At 38.3% G+C, this 25,732-nt stretch overlaps 1 protein-coding gene across 3 annotated transcripts in view; it reads right to left on the bottom strand.

Moving 5' to 3' along the window:
* Window positions 1–519: 519 nt before the first annotated feature.
* Window positions 520–25,732, bottom strand: part of LOC108724051 (uncharacterized) — a 39,394-nt gene continuing 14,181 nt past the window's right edge. For 2 of the 3 annotated variants that reach the window (XM_018450206.1, XM_018450196.1), the window contains exons 2-5: window positions 3,772–4,167; window positions 2,641–3,326; window positions 1,432–2,521; window positions 520–1,341 (exon numbers count right to left, since the gene is read on the bottom strand). In XM_018450206.1, coding sequence (XP_018305708.1) covers window positions 910–1,341; window positions 1,432–2,521; window positions 2,641–3,326; window positions 3,772–4,167 — 2,604 coding nt within the window. In that variant the 3' untranslated portion in view covers window positions 520–909. Of the gene's footprint in view, window positions 1,342–1,431; window positions 2,522–2,640; window positions 3,327–3,771; window positions 4,168–9,342; window positions 9,772–25,732 lie in introns of those variants that run through there. The other variant, XM_018450214.1, reaches the window with a different exon arrangement.

The raw sequence follows: 25,732 nt of genomic DNA, 5'->3' as shown, positions 1-25,732 counted from the left end.
ATAATTTTCTTTCAAAGTGCTGCTTTTCTTTCTTTACCTGCAATGAAGTATTATTATAAAATCTTTTTTTCTATATATATTTTATCATGTAATTCTGTTTGAAAGTATATATGGTTATGTATAGAACATACTAGAAAAAAAATCTAATTTTAATATTGACGGAACACAACGTTCACTCCTAATCTTCTACTCGAGTTCTCTGTTCTATTTATGAATTCATACATTATATAAATTTCCGTTCGATTGCACACGTGTACGTGAATGTAATTTAAGATAGAAACTTGTATGTTAAACAATAATTTAATAAAAGATTGATGGTTGAGAACTACCAATGCGTATTATTCATTAAAGCTAAGGTAATGAAAGATAATAAAGTTCTTTCGATAACGTTTTATAAATTAAAATATACCAAAAGTCGAGACGAGTTACATTTTTTTTACATATGTATCATATAAAGACTAATAAATAATTTCACAGCAGAAATAGTTAGATCAACATTTTATAAACAATCTTTCCGAGAAGGGATTAAATAAACTAATCACTGAAAGTGCAACTTCGAAATTTAGCGACTCATGTATCTTATAGCATATGAAAAATAACGTAATTTATGTGTATATAATATATGTTAATTACTCACACATTAGCATCGTAACATAACTAAAGAAACAAGGTTTTTTCTGTTCATTATTAATTCCCTGTTTCTCGGTCAATACTGTATAAAATTCCATTTGCACTTTAAAAGTGAGTCATTCGCTGTGTACGAATACAGTAACTAAAAAACGTTTTAATTTAATTGATCGTCAGCGAATTAAAAGATCAAAATCTTTTGTAGTTCGCCTTTATCGGCGAGTTATCGGCCGACACGGCGGAGCGAAAAATATTTTTGGCTGGCAAAAAATTAGCCAATCGTCAGACGAATGGTCCAGTCCAGTGCCTGACGTGTGTCGTATTGCCGGCTGCAGTCGTCTGTACTCCGTGCCTCTCCAGTACCGCCGTAGCCTTGATCCTGCTCTTGTATTTCACGTCCTTCGGCTTCAGCATGCTCTTGTGATTGCTCAGCAATCTTGAGGGTGTAAGGATCGACTTGTTGCTAAGGCCGGTCGCCTCCAGGAAGTGATCATATCCGCTGCTTCCGATTTCACCGTTGCCATTACTATTACCGTTGCCGATAGCAGGAACATTGTTGTTGTCTTTGGCAATGCTGTTTTCGTTTTGACCAGCGTTGTTGAATCCCACGTGACCAAGTCTCTCCGATCCGTCACCCTCAGGCCGATCGGGATCGTCCGACAGATCGCATTCATCTAGATTAAACTCCTCAAAGTTCTGTCGAATATCGAATTCCTGCAATGGAAGAAAAAAATCGTTTTTTTTTTTAAATAGAATTATATAGTTTTCTCAAAACATTTAATACATTTTCATAAGAAATCTTACATGTTCAAGTTCGGCGTGACGGTCCTTCGGACGATTTCTGTCCTTTGTCTGTTCCTCAGGATCGCCGATCTTGAACTCTTCGAAATGCCGAACGATGTTCGTCACTCTGGCCGCGCTCTTTCCTTGATCCTCCTTTTGTCTTACTTGGAAAGACGAGCGCACGTGGTTGAATCTATTCTTCCAGAATCCACCCTCTTTCGTTTCTCTCGCCGAGCTCCTGGCCGAATTTTTCACTTCGTCCATATTCAAATTCCTTGCTGCCTTTGACGACGAAGAAGATATCAGTCCCAGAATGCCTCTTTTTGTAGGATCCGCGCCTCCCAGGTCCTGCTGCCTTTTTTCATCAATCAGGAACGATGGACTAGGAATTTTCTTCAGGATTAGTGTGTTGTTGCGAAACTGTGGCTTCGGCGGCAACGCCGGTGGCGTTCTGGGCGGCGTCGGTGACGTCGTTATCTCCGGTAACGACTCTATATCTTCGTAATCCAGATTCTTGGCGATAGTTAATCCTCTTGCGGACATCTGCAAGCAGGTCTTCTCCTCGATTCTCTCCATTTTTAAAGGAGGACTACTCTGTTGGGATTTCGTTGAAATCTTTCTTGTGTCTTCCACATCGACTTTGGGCTCGATGATGACTAGTGGAATCGCCTTGGACTCCTTGGAACCATCGTCATCTGGATCCTTTTGGACGATCCTCATGCCAAACTCGTCTTCGGATGCATTCGCATCGTTCTCCGCGGTCTCTTCTTCTCTTGATGAATCCTTATTATCCGTGACGGACTCCTCGGAATTTTTTCTTTCTATCTCGGAACCTACCGACTCGATATCGGACAACCTGGCTGGCTGAAAACGTACGATTCTGCCACGATGTTTAAACCTGCGCGGTACCGAGAGCACCAAGTTTTCCTCCTCTTCCATATCCTGCAGCAGGATCTGATTCACGCATTCCAACACGGAGTTATGATTACTATTTGGCCGGTAGGTGCTGTGTCGGAATACATCGTCGTTTAGTCGATCTTCATCCGGATCGCTATACCAATTTCCACTGGTGTCCTCCACCGTCAATTCGGGCGTCTCGATCTTTACCTCGCTGCGAAAAAGAAATCGAAAGGACCGTTTTTAAGGAACAAAAGAATGTAACAGAAGAGAAAAATAAAATTAAATATCTAACGAAAATTTTGATGGAGAAAAGAATCACTTGTAACGTACATATTGTTATTATTGCTATAATCGTCTTTTGTCCTCAATTGCTCCGTCCGCTGAAGATTTCTCTCGTTCACCTCGTTGCAGGCGTTAATGTAAATCGGTTCTTCTGTCTCTCTCTCTTGAGTGCTTATCAGGGTGTTAGTTTGTTCCTCATCCTCTGACAAAAAGTTACAGTCCATCCCGTCGTCCTTGCTCTCCGTTCTCGCGATGCCCACCATTTCAATCACGTTGGGATTTTTGGATGACTTCTTCTGACCCTTTGTCCTTCTTTTCATCGACATCATCGTTGTTCCACCCTTTTCTGTTAGGTCCTCCTCGTCCTCATCCAGGATCATCGTCGTCTCGTTTTCGCTGTCAGTCACCGTCGTCGGCGTGCACCTGCTCGAGCATTTGTTCAAGGTTGAGCCAGGTGACACATCATCCGTACTCTCACCCTCGCAAAAGCCTTCCGTGCTGAGCAACGAAGGACTGCCCTCCGTCGTCGTCGTGACGATGGATGCGTCCGTATTCTCACTGCTGGTCAGACTCGCCTTTGAGATATCGCTACCAGCGAAACTATTCGTTTTCCTCACGCTGTTCCGGTCCAGTTCGTCCAGAATACTAGACGATGCCGGGTTTAGCCGTGTGATTATCTCGCACTTTAGACTTGCGATCTCTTTGCCAATACCGCTCTCCTGCAACGTTTCTCTCTGAAAGAGATTAATCGAATAAGTTTAAATTTAGAAAATACAGAACGTGGAAAGTATAGAATTCACTCTAATACTGTTATATTATCTTCTCTTTTTTTTATAAATTAAAACACGGAAAGGATAGATTTGTTGAAATATCTAAAAATTTAGTTAGATTTGAAAATAATTTTATTGAAATAAATTTTATTTTATTGGAATTTTATTATCAAAATAATTATAGGACGCTCAAGCTGGTTGCTAGAATATCAAAACTTTCTGCAACATTGCTATCATGCTTGCCATTTCTACATAATTACTTTATGGTACAACAAAGTTATTTTCAGATCTGTATATAATTAAATTTTTAGATGCTTCAGCAAAATCGTTTTTTCCATGAAGCTGTTGATCGTAGATAAAATCAATTATATGCTTATATGCTAATTATTACATGGTTTTCTCAAATTACTTGCAAATTGCCAAAGTCCTTCTGCAGATTCTTATCGATATTGGTGTTGACCTCGACATCGACGACCGGTGTGGTTCGATCGCGCTTACTCTTTATATAGTTTTTTGTATACCGCCTGAGCATCGCGATCTCCAATTGCTGATTTCTGATAACATTGTCCTTTTCGCAGAGCATCTGCCTGATAGACTTCTGCTCCTGCTTGAGGCGCGCCTCCAGGAACAGCAGTGCCCGCAGTATCCTCGAGAGCTGCTGATCTCGCAAAATCTTCTCAGACTCATGACTGGCGGTACGGTGGTCCAGCTCCTTCACCAGCTCTCGGCATTTTTTCGTGGCGGTCTTCAGGGCGTCCTGAGTTCGCGCCAATTCCTGCTTGAGCGTCCGGACCTCGGTTTCCATCTGCAAAAAACAATTTCAACAAATAAATCTCCAGTTCTCAATGAAATATTTCACGATGCCCGAGAAATATTTTTCCGCATGTTAAAAATTATTGTTGCAAGATCGAATTTTAATGACAATCCGATCAACTTGAAATCGATCTTTTCTTCACAAAAATATTAGATCACGAATAGAGCACTTATATTTTACAGGCATAGATTAAATATTAAGGAATTAAATTTTTATCCGATTAATAGGATAACAGATTCTTTTATAAAGTCTTTATATATTCTTCCTATCATCTAAATTCCTACATCCTCTCAAGATAAACGACTCGCGTCGCGCACAATGTGGATCGTGACGAGATATAGATATTCATCGTGCATGCGAAGTACGACGTATAGATCGAAGAATGAATACCGCCAACGTCTGAACAAAATCGAGGAACAATGCCGGCCGGTCTTCGGCCTTACTTCGCACGCGCGAAAGAAGGAGAGTTTCGACCGAGCTGAACTGACTCGAGAAAAAGAGACGTCCACGTTTACTCGTCCAGATGCAGGGGGGTTCGAGACCGGACCGGCTCTAGGACCGGAAGGACCTGACCCAGCCACCGGAGAACCGGTAAGTTACGGCCCGGTACGACGCGATAGAATGATCGGCGACGGCGATTCATTGTTAGGTAAACAATTTCCAACTTGACGCATTGACTGATCAAGGATAAGAGGAGCATTTGCATTTTGGGTCATACACAATGACGTGCAGCGAGTCCCATTATTACCACAACGTCAGTTAATGAGATTCTTTTACGAGCTTGGCAATGATTTGAATGATGATTCAATCGAAGGGCAGAGAGATGAATTAGGTCTCGAAAATGCAAATAATTGAGAACTTTACGTATATTTAATTTATTTTCGAAAATTGTAAATTTATATTTTTGAAAAAAAAAATTTATTTTACTCTAAAGTTTGTCTCTAAAGATTTGTAATTTCGAATTTCAATTTCGCATTTATAGAGCATTTATAGAGCAAGAATCGGAAATGTATATTGTAAAAAAATATGTAAAATTACATGAATAACATGTGTAAAAATTACAATTTCTAGAAATATATAAAATTGTATGTTTTTACAAAAATTAGTACCTTTATCTCTCGTATTGTGTAAATATATATCTTAGTATAAAATGGAAAATTATAATAACAATAGTACATAATTTTTATGTATATATGTACAAGTTTGTGTAATATTATAATATTCTTTATATACTACAATATTATTATTAAAATTCACTTAAGTTTTATGTTCGCCGTCATTCTTCAATTTCAATTGTCGAGAGGAAATCTGCGAGGATTTATGGTTCCAGATTTCCGTTTCCGCATACGGCGAACTCGCTTTGCCAGAAAAGGAAACCGCGAAGCGGCACTTTCCGCTAGTCAATTTAACGCCGTTCTCGAGCGGACGAGCGATCTAACGGCGATGCAGGCTAAAGTGCAAGCCGCAATTACGCGTGGTTTATTCGCTGAATGCACTATCTCCTGCCCGCCTTTCCCGTTTTACGGGCGTTACGAATACGATATACATTGACTGGGAAGTAACGAAGCATCCCTCGGCAGATAACTCGCCGGTGTTCAGCGTCTCTTAAACCGATAAGCCATGGCCGCAGCTAATTAAAACGCGAGATGCTAATCGCGCCAGAGAACGAGACCGTGTCTCCGCCAATTAACGAGTGAGCGAACGCATTTTTTTAGACGCAACAAAATTACGTCGTGTGGGGTCCTTGACGCAGTCCATTTAAATATTTTGCTGATCCTCAGCTTCCTTTTGTCGCCACTTTCCGTTTCAGCAATATACTCTTTCATGACGATTTTTTTCCTTTTTACAAGATTTACATTTTATCGAGATAAAGACTTTTCTCCGAAAATATTAATTTCGGCATGAACATTTTTATGGTTCTGAGAATTTTCAGGATCGATTATTATTCACAGATCGTGCATATCGAGTCCTGTGTTCTTCGCGCGACGTGGAGAGGCGAAATAATCACGTGAACCTGAAATACCTGCACTCGCCGAAGGAGAACGCTAACGGGAGGGATTGCGCGGAGGATCCTTCCGTGAAATTCCTTTACGAAGCTCGCACGGACCAGCCGATTACAAGGTTACCGAGTCATCGGGACGGAGGTTTCTCAGACCGTTGGCGCTGCCCATAAATTATACGCCTCTAGATTTGAAAGAGAGACGAACTAGTTACTGGAAGAATCTCGCGAGATCCTATTTTAAACGCGAACGCGAAGTAAAAGTGAAACAAACGGTATAGAGGAGGAACTACTTTTTTATATGAAAATTCCATGTTTTCTTCGGGCAATCATTAAAAACGATATAAATTTCGAACAAGTTAGGATAATATGCTTTGTCGCACCATTGAAAAAATGTCTAATAATAGCTCTATCAAATATTGAGTGACGAATTCAATTCGCACTAAAAAAAATTTCTGATTAAAAATTAAGAGATCAAGAAACTTTGATCATATCGATCAGATCCGATTATTTCAACTAAAATTATAACAGATTCGTCAGAAAATTTTGTCCATTTTCAACCAGAATTACAATTGATACAACCAGATTGTTTCCAGAGTGCGGTTAATATAATCAAAATAATTTTGTTTCTTTAAATATTTAGCAATTATTACCAAATAGTTATTATATAGATTATATTATTATGTTTGGCAACTATTAATACTAAATGAAAATAAATAATTTCTAAATATTTAAAAAAGTAAAATTATTTTTGGTTGTATTAACCGAACATTGATTGAAATTATTTCATTCAATATTTGGTAGCTATTACCAAATATTGTCGATATATCAAATAACGTTGTTTTTCAAATATTTCAAAAGAATGTAAGAACTTGTGGTGAAATTTCGTATTATACAATAATTTGTGAGATTTACTTATTGTAATTGATTTCATTTTAAACATTAAATGTTTTGATCACTGAAGTATTTTTGGTCTCTGAAATAAATCTTATCTTATTTATGATAAGATTTATGTACTTTAGACACATTAACAGATTAAAGATTTAACAATGAAATCAACTTTTCTCAAAATTAACGCAATATAGTTGCGTTTTATACATTATAGTTTTGATCAATTCACTTCATAAACCATAAACTCTTCATTCTTTCACAGCTGAAAGTCTAATCTCAGGATCTATTTATAAAATTGCTTGTATCTCTGCAGAGAATTGTCGACGTTAATAATCCCTCGCGACAGCACGGAAATAATGTGTCGGCTGCAATAATGACTGTGAAAAGTCACGCTAGCGCGAGAAAACGTCGCGGATGAAGCCGGCAGGAAGACAAGTGTAGCCCAACACGAAACCAACCTCCTCGTCTTTTCGTCTTTCAAAGTCATGCAACTGCGATAGACAGCCTTGGCCTCCGGTTCGTCCTCTTCGCGCCTACAATCATTTAACAGTTCACGCGAGTTCACGAAGCCGAACTCACGCTGTCGGAACACGCGCGCGCCGAAAAGTGTGCTGCGCGACTTTCTCCGTTCGCCGGCCAACGGTTTTTCGGTCCACAGTTGGAGGTGCACGATTGGAGGTCAAGCGAGTCGGCCCGAGACAGATCGGGGGTACAGTTATCCGCCTTTGTATTCGCTGCGATCAAGGTGAGATCGCCGCCTCGATCTCGGCCACTGATCGGTCCTGAAGTGACCTGAAGTCACCGCGGAGTGGAACCGAACCCCCGCAGTCGAGATCGATAATAGATACCCCACGCGTAAGAGGCTTTCTACCCTTAAAAAAATTTAATACTAATATTGGTCAATTAATCACTCATTTCTAGTATACTGTTAACAATACTTTTAATAACCCAAAATAAGTGATTAATCGGCTATTAAATTTCTACAAGGCTACGATAAGCCTAAGTTTTAAGTCATAAGACGTAAAAAATAAACCAATCACAATCAAATGTGAGAAAAATAATCGACTATGAGTGGTTAATTTCTTACGGCTTAAAACTTAAAGGTAATGGCTTACTGTAGAAAGCCTACAAGAGCAGGAGCACAGATTCTTGCATAACAACGCATAAGAAAATCAACCAATCAGAATCTTTTATTTCGCAGAAAGGAAGAAAATGAAGGTTTGGTTTATTTTCTTACGCATTATGCATTATGCGTTACGTAAGGCTCTGTGCTTCCGCCATAAGGGATCGGTAAGGAGAATCCTGATGTATATCGCGAGATATCGCGACGCATCCCCGATGACCGCGACAAGAGCGGGTCACCGATGACGTCACTCTCGCCGGGTTCCGCTGGCCGATGAATGGCGAATGCACTTTCTCCGACACGTTACATACCGCCGACTGTATTTGTTGCGCCGCTGCAACAGCTGCAGACGACGGAACGTACTCGTATTGTTTTGCTCGCGAAACAACCGGCATCATATGCGTTCCCTCCCGTTGACGTGCGTGCGTGCGTGCGTGCGAAACGTACAAAGACGGCCAGGTGTCGGCCGACGAGCGAGCTCCCGTCAACGGCGTCGACGAAGTAATCACGACGTATTTCGAACGGATTCCTTGCGGGGAATTCTTGTCTCTGGATATAATTTCTTCTGGAGAACTAAAAGTCCTTTCGAACTTGTTTAAATCCATATTTTCAAGAAGCGCATGTGGCGCATTGCGCGACCAACATTTTGCAGCAAGTTCATCAACGCGTATGCAAAAAAAAAATGATTTTACTGAAGTATCTAAAAATTTAGTTACACTGAAAAAAAATATCTCGTTGGATCAATTAGAATTCTGGTCGAAAATTGAAGAATTTAGAATTTTTTAATTAAAGCTATTAGAATTTTAGTTGAGATAAATAAAATAATTTAAAAAATTCTGGTTGAAAATGAACAAACCAGAAGAGTCTGATCACATCAATCAGAATTCTGGTTATCTCAACTAAAATTATAGTAGATTCAACCAGAAAATTCTGATTTATCCATTTTCAACCGGAATTCCAAATAATGCAACCAGATTCTTTTTCCAGTGTATGAATTCAGGATGGCACGGGAGTAAGCTCTACAGGTGAGCGTCTTGGATCGAGATCCAAGTCCGAACCACTCGTCTCGAAGATACTTCGATCCTGCCGTTTCTTTCATGCCGTTCACTCGGGACGTTAGCCTTCGCAAAGTCGGTTACCATCGAGCTTTTACCTTCGCGAAGTCTTCCTCGCTGGTCTCTGCGCTATCTCAGAACGATCCCGATGCATCTGTACGAACGCATGGGGGATTTTACGTCGCTCCTGATGACGCAGACCGCAACGGCGCGGCCAAATTCTACCTGGCCGCGCGTTTCGCGCAGCATTCCGCGCGTTCCCGCGGTCTCCTCGGTTGCTCCTCGGGATTCGATGTGTCTCGATGGTCCCGACTAGCTTATCGAGATGTTACGAGTTTGCTTGTATAGTTTGCATCTCGGATAAGTAGTATACGTGCACACATACACACATATGAAGAAGAAATTGGAGAACTTGAAGACACTCGCGCCGCGACGACGACGCTTTTTGGTGCCGCGAAGAAGAGAGAGGAGGAGAGAGAAAGACTTGACGAAGTGTCGAGAAATACCAACGACACGAGCTTAAGCCACGAACGGCACGGACTGACTCCGACTGGTTGGCGAATACTCGGTTCGCTGCTGAGCCGCCAGCGAACCGTGTGGAAGGGAGAACGTTGCCATCCAGGAACGGATTTTCAAAGGCTGGAGCTCGATTTCTTCGCGATGCCGAGTACAACTGGCTATAATTGTTAATCGAAAACAAAAAGGCTTATTCGTCATTATCGAAAAATAACTCTTCTTATAGATTAAAAATCTGGATACCTTCTGGTCGTCCTCCGAACTTCTGTACAATAAGAATCTATATGATAAATTTTACACATAAAATGTATAAGAATTAAATTGTAAGAAGGAAGAGAGGAAAGAGAAACACAGAATGTTAATTATGAGATAATCGAATTTAAATATTTTTTATTAATAAATTTAAAAGTATATTTGAATGTGAATCGCGTAAACGAAATGATAAATACTACCGTTAACATAATAGACGGAAAAATGATAAATTACTTCGAATTATTTGACATCGTTATACGAACATTTTCTTTTTACGTTGCACATTCGCGAAATAATCCGCTTGTACACGATTGACTAAAGTATTAATCGACAAGTTCAGCCCTGCATCAAGACGGCAGGCAGGGAAGAAGGAAGAAAGTAAGGAAAGTAGGGACGAAAGAAAGAAAGAGACACAAAGTCTACCTCACGTAGACGGAATTGTATGCGTGCACGTGTATGTGCGTGCATTTATGCACGGTCGGTCCATCGTGCCCAGATGGAAACAGGTAGGACCACCGATGGTACCGCCATATGTAACGCAAACGTGAGCGGATCGTGTCCCTTTTCTCAGACGAAATGCAAAACTCTCCGCGATTCCAATCAGCTGACTTGGATTTAACTCTACGTATCCTTCAAAAATATATTCTTTACCGACGTTTCGAAAAATATTGCCAGACATCTCATCTTTTAAGAGATGTATACTTTTGACATAATTTTATTTAATTAACGTCATTCCTCTCCTTAATTGATTAAGCATATTATAGATAAACAGATGAAATGTGAAATGCTTGCGATTTTAATCAGCTGACTTCGATTTAACTTTTCGTATCCTTCGAAAATATGTTCTTCACTGATGTTTCGAAAAATATTGTCTGCAGGAATTATTATATCTCGATTTTTAAAAGATATATCTTTGATGTAATTTCATTAACGTCGTTCCTCTTCTTGCTAATTGGTTACTCAAGCAATATAACAATTACGTTCAAAATACGATAAATAAAGGTTAGAAATTGTGTAATAAACGTATAACTGAAAATAAACATTTAAAAGTTGGTACGTTTCTTAAACTATTTAATAGTAACGTAATAATTTGTATGTCTATTAAACATTTTTTTTACTAATTTAAAATACCAAACATTATGACGTTAAATAAACGTGTACTTAAAATTAAGGCCTATTTAATGTTTTTATACGGAATAAAAAACATATTTTGGCTAAACGTTTTTTAAACGTAAATTATCTGCTTGGATAAAGATATTATAGATAAAAGAAATGAAAGATGATGTACTGGAACACTGTGTGTATTTCTACGATTGTCACCCCCATTTACAATATGCGAGCTATCGCTGTCGTGGGAATGTTATCGATACTAAGCAGTCGTTCTTGATCTTGTCACGGTAATGCGCAAACGCGCGCGCGAGAATGGCGATTGTCCTAGAAAACGAGATTCTACAGGTCGGCGCCTGGACGGAGCGATTGTGCAATAGCCGTTTAAACGGCTTCGTCGAGGCGAGCCTTCTTGCTCTCGCTCGCTTTTTACGGAAATCACCTTCGATAATTCGCATTCGACAGCTCACGCGCAGTGCCTCAGTCGTTAATCGGAAGTCCGCATTGCCAGGTAGAAAATAGAAAGGAATGTGCAAGATCAGCGAGAGTTTGTACGCAAAAGGAAAGGAGTCTGCAATTTATTTTCGCGCCGTATCTAGTATCCTTCGGATTCGTTATCTTTGCTGCATTTAACATCGTTCACCCGCAACTTTGATTTTTTTCGCATTTCGGCACTGCGAAACGTGCAGTTTTCTTACAAAACACGATGAAATTAATCCGCTTCTTCTCCGATAATGACTCCACATTGATTTATTAACTTGGTTAGAGACTTGTTTTATCTATTTACTTGTATGACAGGTGTTCATTATGGAAGCGTAAAATCGATGAGTTAAACCTTTCTAATATGAGATGACTTTAATAAATTATGTTACGGATGATTCATTGATCAATCCAAGATTTACTTTTCTCGAGCATTTGTCTCAAAGCAAGACGATAAAACTTCATAAAAAATAAAATGTAAAGTTTTATCTGTTTTATCATATCTACAACAAAGATAAAAAAAGTTTTATCATTGTTTTAATAGAGCTTAAAGTGTCTCAAACCAACTTGATTTTTCTAAGAATCTACAGCTGTCGAAATCGACAGCGAACGTAAACTTAATACACGTCAGTCTTAATTTTTCGTCGAAGATACGTATATTGATGTAAATTGATGATCGCAGAGAATCGTTCGCTTAATCGATATCAAATCAATTTGATCGCGTTGCTCCGAGACTCCAATTAAAATTAAAACTGGACGCGACGAGGAACGACGCGGATCGTCGACGCCAAAGACGTTCACTGTCAACGATATCCGGGTCGCACGCGAAGTATTGGCTTGCACGTCGCATTGACGAATCCTCTTTGTTGTCACGACTACAAGATAACGATAACGGGACAAAGGTGAGCACCTGGATCTCGCGATCGATCGATCGCGCCCGTATGTGTTTTGCAAAGCCAGAACAAAGTTTGCGATGGGCGTATCTTTGGCATCTGACACATTTTAATACGATATATTATACGTTAACAATAAGTATATATCTGACTGTACGATCTAAACGGCGGTATGAACGAATAAATTCGCATGGAAATCAAACAAGCTAAATTGAAAGAAGAACGTTATTCTTTCAGATTTTATTCTTTTCAGTCTAAATAATAATACACGCATAAAAGTTGTTAAATTCTATCGTAATATATAAAATAATTAAACATAGGTTGCAAATTGTTTATAATTTCACGGAAAGAATGATTTTGTTGAAGTAAAAAATTTAGGTAGATATAGAGAGAGAACTAAAAATAATTTGTCGTGGATCATCAAAATAATTATGTAAGAAACTCAAGCATGCGGTGAACAATGCTGCAAACAATCTTGACATTCTAACGATTCATGGGACGATCAGCTTGAGAGTCCCGCATAATTATTTTGATAGTCCCAAACAAAATTATTTAGATCTGTATCTATATCTAAATTTTCAGAAACTTCAGCAAGATCGTTCTTTCCGTATAATATTCTACGTGTACCGACTTAATTACGCAATATGTGGAATGATATCGCGGACGATTGCAAAATCGTGATTTCGAGATGCCGTGATTTTCTCCTGAAAAACCAGCTTTTCACAGAAAAATACGGAAGGTAGGCATTATCATTGCGATGTAACGCGCAAATGTCTATTGTTTCGCGATAAACACCAGGCAAAATTATCCGAGTAACCAGGTATTGTGTTATTGCCGGCGTTAATAAATACTTGCTGCCGCCGCAAAATTCCGGTTTTACACGAATACGAGCGTCCTGTCGGACGATTACGTCATTTCTTATCACGGGTGTCTCAGTGGTTTATTCTTATCGTTGGTTTCTCCTGCACGTGGAAAATCTGGGCAAAATCAAGTGCTTCTCCCGAGAATCCCGGATCGGAACACAAATATCATCTTTCAAATTTTTAACAACTCCTTCACGCTCTTATTCGAACAAAATCTTAACAAGTCCTTCACGCTCTTTGCTAAATCATAAAGAATCTCCAGAAATGTCAAGTGTATGATTTCAGTAAGAATCAAGATTAAATAAAATTTATGATTACATTTAGGAATTAAATCGACAAATCTTAAGAAATATTGTAATATTCCTTTTGTATTTTATTCGACAGTTTGATTAACGATAAAAACGCGCTGATGAACGCGGCGGGATAAATCGATTTTACCGTTTTCCAGCGAATAATCGAGTAATGCTGGTTTCCGTGGTCGGCATGCCGGCGCGATGGGATTTTTGCACGTTGCTTAATTACTTATTACCTTCGTTAGTTCTCTCGCGGTGGATCGTAAACGAAGTTTACGCGCGCGATGCAAGCGTAAATACTCACGACCTATAGCGGATAAGAATCTAATACCGACGATGCCGTCGAAGTATCAATACCTAGCTCACGTCCAAGGTAAACGATCGATACCGAAAAAAAACATAAAGTGCTTTCGGTGTCATTTACTTTATCTCCGATATTACGCAGGCACTATTTACGTTATCTCCGATATTGCGCTGGTAGCACACACCATGATGCTTTCAGGAAGATTGAATAATCTTAAATTAAAAGGAACATTGATTAGCTATATAAAGTACCTTGAACTAAATTTAAAAACCGATGCGTTATAAGTTCAATCGAATATTATACCACAGCGTTTGAGGATGCGGGTGCACGTACGTACGATTTCCATTTGCGTGACCCACGTAAAAGGCAGGTGCGCAATGAAGATACCGCAACTTCATCGTGCGGGTCTTTTCACGTCATTCCCGTGATCTGTCGATCGAGTTCGCGACAGCCAGGACACATCGACTTGTCGATTGCTCGTCTCTCATCTCCTCAAATGTATTTCCGCGAAAATCGACGGGTTACAGAATATTTTGTTACTGAAGGATATTACGAAGTTTCACGTCTCTTTTTATTCACACACACGCATGAAAAGTTTTTTATATGAAAGGTTTTTTTTTATGTCTAATCAATTAGCGCTTGGAATAGTAGAAGAAAATGGAGAACCGCTGGCCAAGTTCCGTTTGCCTTTTAAGCCTTCGTTGCCACGTCTATCATGTCGAATGACATATGGCAGCCAAGAGTACAAAAACGTTATGTAGGAGGATCGATATAACGCAAAGATAAGACCAGTATGTCACGATTTAATAGCAAACTGTCTCTCCCTCCCTCTTCCTAAAACGCACCAACTATAAAATCCGAAAGACAAGAATTATTATATATCGACAGTAATGTTTTATGATCGTGATTCACTACACGTTTGGGTAATATAGGTATTAGAGGAGTCGAATTTTAAAAAAATCGTGTTTTTTTTTATACTTCCACGAAAGTCTTACTTAGCTTGACATTTAGAATGTCATAGACAGCTCGATATTTCCTGGACGTTTTACCTGCATGATATATTTCTGGGACGGATGACAAGCTCTTCCTCGAGGAAAACCGTCTCTCGAATCCAGCGAACGGTTCTTGACGTATACATAAGAAAACAATTCTGAGAATACAACGTGGTAAAACGACGGTGGCAGTGCAACTTATATAAACACGATAAAGTTGTCGCTATACCAACATAATGATTGTGTCGTTGTTATCTTATCAGCGGAACTTCTTCATTTAAAGCCAGTTACAAAAGTAGAGCACTCATTTTGGATGCAGATCCCTCATCGTGAATCAGTTATTCGATAAAAAGCCGTCTCCGTTGCATATTTTCGTAAAGTTACCGTTTTGAAGCCCGTTTTTCCGCAAATAATTTCTACGTTAAAAGACGAAATTGCCAAAAGTAAGGGTGGCTGCAAAGCCTTACACCGAAGGGCGGTCTATTATAGCAATCATTGAAGAAGATATTTTTATCCTAACGTCAATATCAAGGATTCGCGTCAGCATTATAACGTCAAGAGCCAGCAATATTGAGACAAAATTCAGCAGTTCTTACAGATCGATAATCCGCTCGCGATTGCACGATTCGACAATTCGACACTCCGTAATTGAATAATCAAAGTGTATAAGAACTTTCGCCCCATATCGATCGAACAGAGAAAACTGATTGCATACATTTTTGTCACGCATTGTAAGCTCTATCGTTTGCATTCCGCTCTAATTAATACTCTCCTCTTATCGCCGATTGTATCCGTGATTGTATTTGAAAGTACGTATAGTAAACTTAATCGCGAAGAAATAAACGGAGAGGAGAATTCGTGTTGTGAAGATTAAACTATTTGCGTACAACAAGAATAATTTTACTAAAGTACTTAAAAATTTAACTAGATACAGATCTGAAAATAATTTTGTTAGATTATCAAAATATCGTACATAATTATTTCGATAATCTAACAAAATTATTTTCATTAAATCATTTCACCGTGATCCAATTTTCTATACGATTGGTGCAGAGTACTTTTAGATATTTCAACAAAATCATTCTTTTTATGCGTGTATTTCTATTTATTTAAAATAATTTATCGCTTATAAAAAAATTACACACTGATTTATAAAAAATTGGACTTCAAAACAGAAATTAAATAAAATCCCTTCCCTTGTCAAATTACTGAAACCGTCGAAAAATGTCTCGCTATATCTTCGCACTTCATCGCTATTCTACTCCACTCGAGAATTGCATGTCTGACGCTCTAATAATGAGTAGCACAAACTTCTGTGCGGTCCCTCGATCCTTTGATCGTTCATCCTGTTTCCTCTCCTCGCTTTTCTTGCTCGCGATCGCAATCGATAGAGATAGCACGCGAGATGCGCGACACGGATAACAAACACGCGGCGGGGCATGCGATATCACGTTTGAAAAGTGAGCACACGTGTCTAATGTGTAATGGGCCCTGCATGAGTTGCCTTCGGGGTGCCGGCCGTCTTCTTGTTCCCTTCCCAATGCTTCTTGTTCACGACAACCTCCTGCTGCAGCCACTCGTCGGTGGCTTCCCAGCGCGCGTTATTACGATTATATTACTGCGGACGGGCTACTCGATTCACCCGCTCGTAAAGCTCGCACGTGATAGAAATTCCTAGCGCACATGATAGAAATTCATAGTACTCGTCCTTATGCAGTCGGTCTTTAAACCTTCCTCCATAGAAGGTCCTGATTATTGAAGAAAATCAGATCGAAATTCTAAAATACTTTCGTATACATTTATTTGTTCTTATCTATTTTTCTTATACGTTTTTTTTGCATTTTTTATACTTAATTTCTTGTAATTTATTTCTTTTCTGTATTCTATGCTTGTTTTTACGTCTTTTACTTTCACATATATATTTCCATATATCTTAAATATCAGTACGTATTATAATGTAATTAACTTTCCTCCAGCAATATGAATTTTAATTCTTCCGTTAGCAATTTTTGAAAAATGGAGCAAATTTTTTACTGTTCCAGATTATATAAAAATTCTGATATACTTTTCAAAACTTAAACAAATTTTTACCATCATAGAAGTCAGATTGTGTTTTACTTATTTTTTACTGACTTAAATTTATCTACCAAAATTCGCAATCAAAATATTGATGGTACCTTTAAAGACTTCAATTGCTAGCAGAGGATTAATATAATTAAAATTAATATTTATAATAAAAGTAATGAAATAATGAATATTATAATATAATGAAAATAATATTTTCTGTATATTTTGTATAGAGTTTTAAACGTAGAGGCATACTTAAACATATTGATTTATCGAAAGAATCGATTTCGTTTTATGACTCAGCAGACGTATGAATAAACTCGCTACATATTAACGGACGCAATTATGTCAATAACGATTGCTAAAGAATATTGCTTCAATCTGCGACGGAAGTTAAGCGATGTCTTGGTCATTGTTCCATTACTTCTTCTTCTTCTTCTTCTTCTTCTTTTTCTCGTTCTTCTTTTTCTTCTTCTCGAGGCTCGTGTCCTTTCCTTTCCTTTCCTTTATGAGTTTCGCTACGTAACAGGTTTGCACTGATGTTGCGAATGTTATTACGAGAGATCATGCATGCGTACATTACTATCATTCATGGCAGCAGACTTCCTGGTGCCTCCCGTCGTAAACGTATGACTTCTTTTTCAAGCTCTAGAAACGCGTTTTATTCGAGCGAAATGCGAGTGATGACTAAAGAGAAAATATCAAGAACGACTAATAGGCAACCTAGTAGCAGAATATAAAAATTATCAATGGTGATTTCTCTATTTTAAAACAGACAAGAAAAGATGGAATTAGCAGATCTTTAATGACTGTATTTAGAAAAAAAAACTCGATGCTTCTATGTTTCATATTTTGACACCAATATACGATAAAATATAAAATTTAAATCCTAAATGTATGTGTGTGTGAAATTGTCGTACTGCGCACGGTAATAAAATTTATTATTATAAATTCTCTTTGGTTCTCTCTGAAGCATCATAATTCGAAAACGCGAGGTGCATATAATCTCAACGGGTCGAACGTCTTTTGGAGTCACATTATCCCGCAGCTCTTGGAGAGGATTGAAACCGCGAGTTACGATAACTCGTGCTTCTTTCTCCACTTGCGAAGTCTTCTCTATTGTACTCAGCGAGACAATGGACAGATATTATACGAGAGGAAAGAGCCGCAGCAGAAGTGGCGACTCTGGGATGAGTGGGGAAGAGGAAGAGGAAATCTCAAGAAGATTTCATGGTCTAGGTCGTGGCAGCCTCCGGCTGTCCGTTAGATCGAGCGTGTGTGATAGCTCGACCACGATTGTTACGCTCGGCATCGCGTAAAAGCGCGCGGCATTCGCGGGGGAGGATGATCGCGCGTATCACAATCAATCGTGCATCTTCGCGACTCGGGGATGCTGACGGAAGGACCGAGACGTTAAAGTGGCGATAGAGATGCGAGATTCATCGGGACGCGATAGAGTGCGAGACAACGCGGGACAGGCAATGCATGATCTGCTGAAAACGTACAATATGATTCGACATGAATAAGGCTTTGTGTGTGCGATATATACTTGGAGACTTATAACAATAGACCTTAATTTAATCGATAAATTCCGCAGCCAATTGGAGAATCCTCAATTATTTCTTCACCCTTCAGTGCGCCGACAACATGGAGTCTTTAAAGACACCATCGATATTTTGACTATACAAATTCTGATAGATAAATTTAAATCTGTAAAAAATAAGTAAATACAATCTGACTTCTATGATCGTAAAAACTAAAGCTGTCAAAGCTTGATGAACAATGGGAATCTTTGAAAAGCAGAGCAATTTTTTTATTGATCTGGATATAAAAATCTAAAAAATCTGATATATTTGTCAAAAGTATAATCTTATATTGGAATAACGAACTGTAAAACTGTGAAAAGTGCTACTGGAACTGTCATTATTTTTTGTTTATGTTAATAGAACGGCGTGCTAACTTCACAGTCCATGTGAATCAGTGAAGTTAGCACGACATTCTATTAATATAAACAAAATAATATGACAATTCCAGCAGCATTTTTTTCATAGTTCTACAGTTCCTTATAAAAATAAAAAAGGGTTCCGCAATTATTATACCAAAAAACCAGAATTGAAAAAGTAGCAGCCATTATTCTCTCTTGGCAGCAAAACGCAAAGAGTTGGCGTCAACGTCAGGAGAAATTTCACTCAATGCGCAATTACGCGGCGAAAAATCACGCGAACCGAAGAGCGCGAAACGTTGTTATTTCTCGGGTAATTACGGCGTGAAGAAAAATTTCCGAAAATTACATACATCCCCATCGATTAAACAACACTGATTTTACCGATTGCGACCCCCCGAGACGGACGCTTGTTCGGCCCAGTTCTTATAGGTAATTCTCGCTTAGCACGCACACGTCGCGTCGGGCGTACACACCAGCTCGTTTTTCTCGTACGAGAAAATGATCGGCCTTGAACTTTCGTGCGACCTTGAGCCGCTTCAGATCCCATCGATCATCGGTACGCAGCCGGACTCGCGCAGGCCCCGACAAATTACTTAATTGATATCCATCCGATTCGAGACGGTCAGGTTCGCGAGCGCATCGCGGGTCTATTATGGCGGATTTGCACGCTTCCTATCCTGATTCTCAATAGGCGAATCATCCGTGGCGAAAGAAAAGCGAATCGGATAACGCTCCGGCAAAAACGACTCGATGAAATTTCCAAGCCGGGAAAAAGATTGACCGCAATCTTGTCCGTCGAGGGATCTGCCATTAAAATTTGATCCGGCTGCGCGGCGGCGCGGTAGGACACCCCGTACGAACGTTATGCGGAATGGCTTATAATTATGTTATTACATACAGATTGGTATTGTGGGTAATTGTAGTTCTCAAACGGGAGGAGAGTCTCATAATTCCGCTTTCGTGATTTTTCAGAGACTACGTCGGGCAGTTTACTCCTGAACGAAAACTTACTCATCCATTAGCCCGGCTAACATTTATTCTTGTTGCAGATTTATTGCTTTCATTTCTCGGTTTTTGTTCTTCCACAGCTTCTGTACAGACGCTTAAACAAAAAAAACTCGTTCGTCCAACACGTCCACGTGACGTGGTCGTCAAGCTTGAACCGTGCAAATTCGCTTTCACGCGCTTTTCCACTCCGCTTATTACGCCTACTTTGTATCCTTTTCTCGACGCCCGATTAATTCTTTACTTCTTTGTTTTATATATCTTTTGACGCCAAAGTATGCCGTATAATTTTCTGCAATTGCGCCGACCAGCTGAACCGAATAATTAACTAATCTTCTTTCGACGATCGATGATTGGCTATTTTAATTATATTGTCACGCAAAATCGCGCTTTTATGACGCTCCAAGAGACAAGAGAGTGAAGTAGAAAGGAATTCGCGTAGAATTAATTCTTTTACTATCCAACATCCTTAGTCATGCATAATAATTGTTATCACTTCTTAAAATATGGATATTATAAAATAGATTTCTTTTCAGTTTGATCCTACAATTTACACGAGTATTTTTTTTTTAATTTCTAACGTATCTACATTTAGAGAAAAACGTAGTGACCATTATAAAGGTGATAATACAAGTGTTTTAAAAATTTTTTGTGTAAATTAATCGTAAGATCTAACTAAAGAGATTTCTTTTTTTATATCTATATTTTAAAAAGCGACAACAATAATTAATAATAATTTAAATTGTCATCTTTATAGTGTCATTTCAAGAGACGTTGAAAAGTAGCATCATCGTGGTCGCTTAGTTTCAATTTGGAAGTTGAATTTTTCCAACTTGGTTCAAAACTGAATGCCATAACATCCATAACGCTTCATCCTTTTCACGAATTTGTACTATTATCAATCTTGATTATACAATCTATTTTGAAATACCTACGCTGAAAATGAAAGTCGAGCGTCAGTATGAAAAGGCGTTTCAATTTTATAGTTGCTACCGTACCTTTTTCTCTGAATGTAATTCAGATTTTTCTTTCGACGCAAGACACATAGCGATTAAAAATATGTTCCTCCCGAAAGACGCGGGCCGTTTTAATCAGCGTAGGACACGCGCGCGTATAACGCAACCGCGTCGTCGTCGAGGTGAGAGACACGCCAAAGTCACGTAAGCACGACCACGTCCGGTACAGACTGCGATGCCACGCGTCTATCCGGAGAGCAGAATGTACGCACGTGGCACGTATGCGCCGATCCGCGGTCGTCCCGCGCTGCTGATGCGCGCGGCGCGGTCACAAGATAGGTACACGCGGCTTACATGTTGCACGGCCAAGAAGCGGGAGATTGCCACTTGAATGCACTTGAACTACCCGGTGGAATTGACAGAGAAAAGCACGTGTAACCGAATCGTGTTTCGCGGTCGTAGATATCAGGTTTCTTATCTGATACATCAATTCTCTATCACTGTATTACATGCATACTTAGCTGTACATAAATCGTTCATCAGTAAAAAAAAGAATTTGTTCCTTGACCCAAATATTGAATGTCGTAATTGTGGCAAACGATAAGATATAACACTATAATTTCTACAAGTATACTTTTTTGGATAGATATAAAAGTTTATAGGTAGATAGATAAATAGATAGGTAGTGCATTATTTAGGGGGGAGTGAGTCTTCTTAGGGCAAGCCCTCTAAAAATAAATTTATAATCATAAAAGTAAAGTCGAAATCACAAAAAAAAGAATAAAAAGGAATGAATAAAAAATATATGAAATAAAATATGAAAAAAGCGAACTTCGCGATAAAATTAAACCAATTAAAGAAGAAATGAATATATCATTCTATAAAGACAACAATTTAGGCGCGATGGCCTAACGTTAAAATTATATAAATTTAATTTTTTCGAATCTCAATTTCTTTAACGGATTTTATTTTCTTTGATAATTTTTTAAAATTATAGAATACAGTTATAATGCTTCCTGAAATTTAAAATTCTATCAGCATTTTATTGTGACGTTACTCGCCTTAGGATGTACCTTAGCCGGGGTCTACAATAGATGCAATAAGCCTTAAGCCGTAAGAAATTGATCAGAGTCGAATGTGAAAAGAATAATCAACTATGATTCGTCATTTTTTATGGCTTAAGGCTTATTACACCTATTGTATGTCCGGGCTTACCGTTACGTCACGTAATAGAAATATCGCACAAGAGCAACGACTATTCATAACAAATATTCCGTTAGTTTTGCTCGAATTGTAACAATATATGTAATTTAAAAAAAATTTCAACTATATATATTACCAATTTTAATAGACTTTAAATATACAAGACACTATGGCATTTGGAAAAAAAGTATCATGCTATTAATTTATCGCAATTTCAGCGACATTTCTTGCAGAATTTTGTACTGTACGATTATTTTTAAACAGGATTCTGACTGCTACCTTTTCAATTTTGATTTTTTAATATAACAAATGCGGAACTCTTTTTATATCAAGTAGTCACATTCACAGTTAATCTCATGATTTTCTTTTTTCTCTTGTTGCAAATTTCAAGGATATGAATAAAAAAAGTATATATGTAAGTTCACTATGTATCATTGCATGTTATCCTTACAGAGGTATAATACTAGTTAATACTGACAGTAATTACTTATTTTGAGTACTGAAAGGACTGTTGTTTAGTACTTTTAGTATTTTAAATAAATAAATAATTAATATCTTTCAATAATAAACCGCCCAGTAGATTTCTGTAAGAATATTTCTTTTGCTCTATTATTGAAAAAAAATGTCGCTTCCTAAAGAAACTCCTTCCTTCTCTGTAGAATAAAATCAACTAAATGAAGATATATTGCGTTTAACACACCACGAATAAGAAAACAGATTCACTCTCGGCATCATCTAATTACACTCGTAATTGCATTACATGCAAGCATGACTTAGGGTTAATTAGCCGGCACATTTTCCAGTGGCTGGAAAACCAATCTGTTATTTTAAGTTTCAAGACACCATCCAATTTCGTTAATTAAATTAAACCAAGAAAATTGATCTCGTTGATCAAATTAAATTAACTACATATTTCTTAAAAGCTCGAAAGTTTTCGTTGTGCACACACGACAATACTTTTGCTAATTATGGGCAATTAACATATGTACTTTCCGGCTCAATTTACTTTTGATTTCGTCAGCGCGGTCGCGCTCATGATTACCGTATATCTTGGTCGCCGAGCGAGAGGATCGAGCGAAGAATTAAATGCGTTTCGGCCCGACGCATCGCGACGTAATGGCGTGAGGCACATAAATCTTGATAAGCTAAAACGAGGAGCTAACGGTACGCACGAATGATTAGCACACTAACCAACATTGAGTCAGAGACTCTCTCGACTGCGCTTATCGATCGTAGAAACATTTTCAAACCTGTATTTACGATTGCTTCTTTCTGTCGAAGAACTCACAAACTGAAACACTCAAGATATGATATAGTTTATTCAACAAATAAATCTTGATCAATTTGTGATATTCGTTACGTTACTTGCAATCGTTATTATACATTCGACCGAGAAACTAGGATATGTTTATTATAGTTACATGAATGTCACATCAAAAAGTATCGTGCGAGATATTCAAAATAAACTTTTGTATCTCACAATAAAACGATACCTATAAGCGTATCAGATGAAATATGAAGATTCTTGAAACAAGGACAGTTCAATAATCATATTAATTAGTGATAAACTGAGAGTGCACTCTCAGTTTATCACTAATCAAAATGATTATTGAACTGTCCTCGTTTCAAGAAACTTTATCTGATACGCTTTTTGAAACACATAATGACTGTAAATACAAATCTTAAAGAAAATTGTCCAGACGGTGTATAAGTAGAATGCATATAAATTTAATGGAGTATAAACATATGCTTTCACCCGATTAAATTATTCCCTTCGCCACCGCGGAAAATTATAATAATTTTAAGATTTTTAAGTATCTAATAATTAATGATAAGCATTTTTTTCTATTAATATTAAGGTAAATGTACTAGATAGTGGACATGACCCAATTATTGGACGACGTGTTACAATTTTACATATTAAACTTTTAATGATACATACGACTCTAAATAAATTCGTCTTATTCAATTTTTATAAACATTTATTTAGAGTCGTATATATAATTAAAAGCTTAATATTTAAAATTTTTATCCAATAATTAGGTCATATTCACTAACAGATACATTTACTTTTGATAATTTATATTAAAAATAGATGAAAATAAAGAGTTCTCACGTTGAAGTAACATTAGACAATTCCGTTTAGGAAAATTTCTCTTTTTCCTTTTACGTCATCATAAACCGAATATGTAAGAAACAATATTTTTGTCGGAGAGACAAATTTCGAACCCGTTAGGATAATTTCCTTTTCTACGATTCAGGAGTTACTCATCCGGGAAAAGATGCGTCACGCACGAATGATACGCATAAACCATCGTGACGTTCCTTAACGTCGTCAGGTGATCTTTTATATATTCAGGAATCCGAGGCAAACGTGAGAATCAGAACGCATCTCCGACGGAAAAGCTTCGCGGTCCAGATAATCAGAAGTATCCAGTATAAATCTGGTGTAGTAAATTCCAAGTTGCTCGTCAACACATTCGCGATCACAAATCATTCACGATGCGTAATCATTTGATTTCTCTCCATTAGTTGCCACGCGTTTTGTGAGCTATCAAATCTGAAATTGATTGTCGCAGTAAAACGTCCATCTCTTATCGATTTTACGGTTATTTCTATCGCCTTTGACACAAACGAATATTCCCGCAAATTTATTGGACCGTATAAATCTGTATCTAAAAATCCCGCTATCGCGAGTCACTTATGTTTGTATATTTGTGAAACTTATTTGTATGTATGTTAAATTTTAATACACCTAATGAGGCAAACGATTTATTATCGAAGTCTCATATTAAGATTCCAACATAGATATGATTTTAATTGGATTCAATTTGAAGCATTGAAATTATACGCTTGCATCCTGCATAGATTTTAAAATGTTCATCAGCATCAGATTATTAAGATCTTTCTAAGATACCTATAAGCATCAATATTATTAAATTGCTTATTAATTTAATTTGTAATATTATTGCTCTAGTTCTGTTAGAATTGCGTTTCAAAACTGAAAATTAAATTCGGCGCGCAGTTTGCAGGATTGGATATAAATATATAAATTCACACTAAATTATTCAAGCACTAAAAAAACATCCGCTTTGATCGTTTTATAGGGTAGGGCCTTTATTTCCTGTTTATTGTGTATTCACGTTACGATTTTAAAAGATACTTTATTAATAAAGATTAATCGATTTTCGCTATTCCACGCTCGGCGTGAACGTCGCAGAGGCGAAGCATCGAAAATGTTGTTTTCGCGCCTCGGCTCAACACGACTGCGCTCATTATCTTTATCGGGCTGCGCGAGGAGGCAAATGACACATCGCGACGTCGCGTTGGCGGCGTGCGTGGAGAGCGCGTATGCGCGTCCGCGTTACGCGATTTGCGCAAACGTCTTGATCGCGACTCTATCAGGCGAGCATAAGCATCAGAAGCAATCTCATCTCGTCCCATCCCGTCGACGAGAGTCGCGATCGCGCCGCGCCGTCCGCGTGCCGCGGTCTACGCACACGCGTGCGTGTCGGACACGCGCGGGTGCACACACCGCGCTCAGCGTACGCTGTACTGTACGTGTCGCCCACGGCGGCTTCTCGCGCCGTACCGAGAAAACTGCAACGCAAC

This window comes from Mycetomoellerius zeteki, unplaced genomic scaffold, assembly GCF_001594055.1.
Source record: "Mycetomoellerius zeteki isolate Tzet28-1 unplaced genomic scaffold, Tzet1.0 scaffold106, whole genome shotgun sequence".
Taxonomy (NCBI): domain Eukaryota; kingdom Metazoa; phylum Arthropoda; class Insecta; order Hymenoptera; family Formicidae; genus Mycetomoellerius; species Mycetomoellerius zeteki.
The sequence above is the reverse complement of the archived record's forward strand: the minus strand, read 5'-3'. Positions and strand labels throughout refer to the sequence as shown.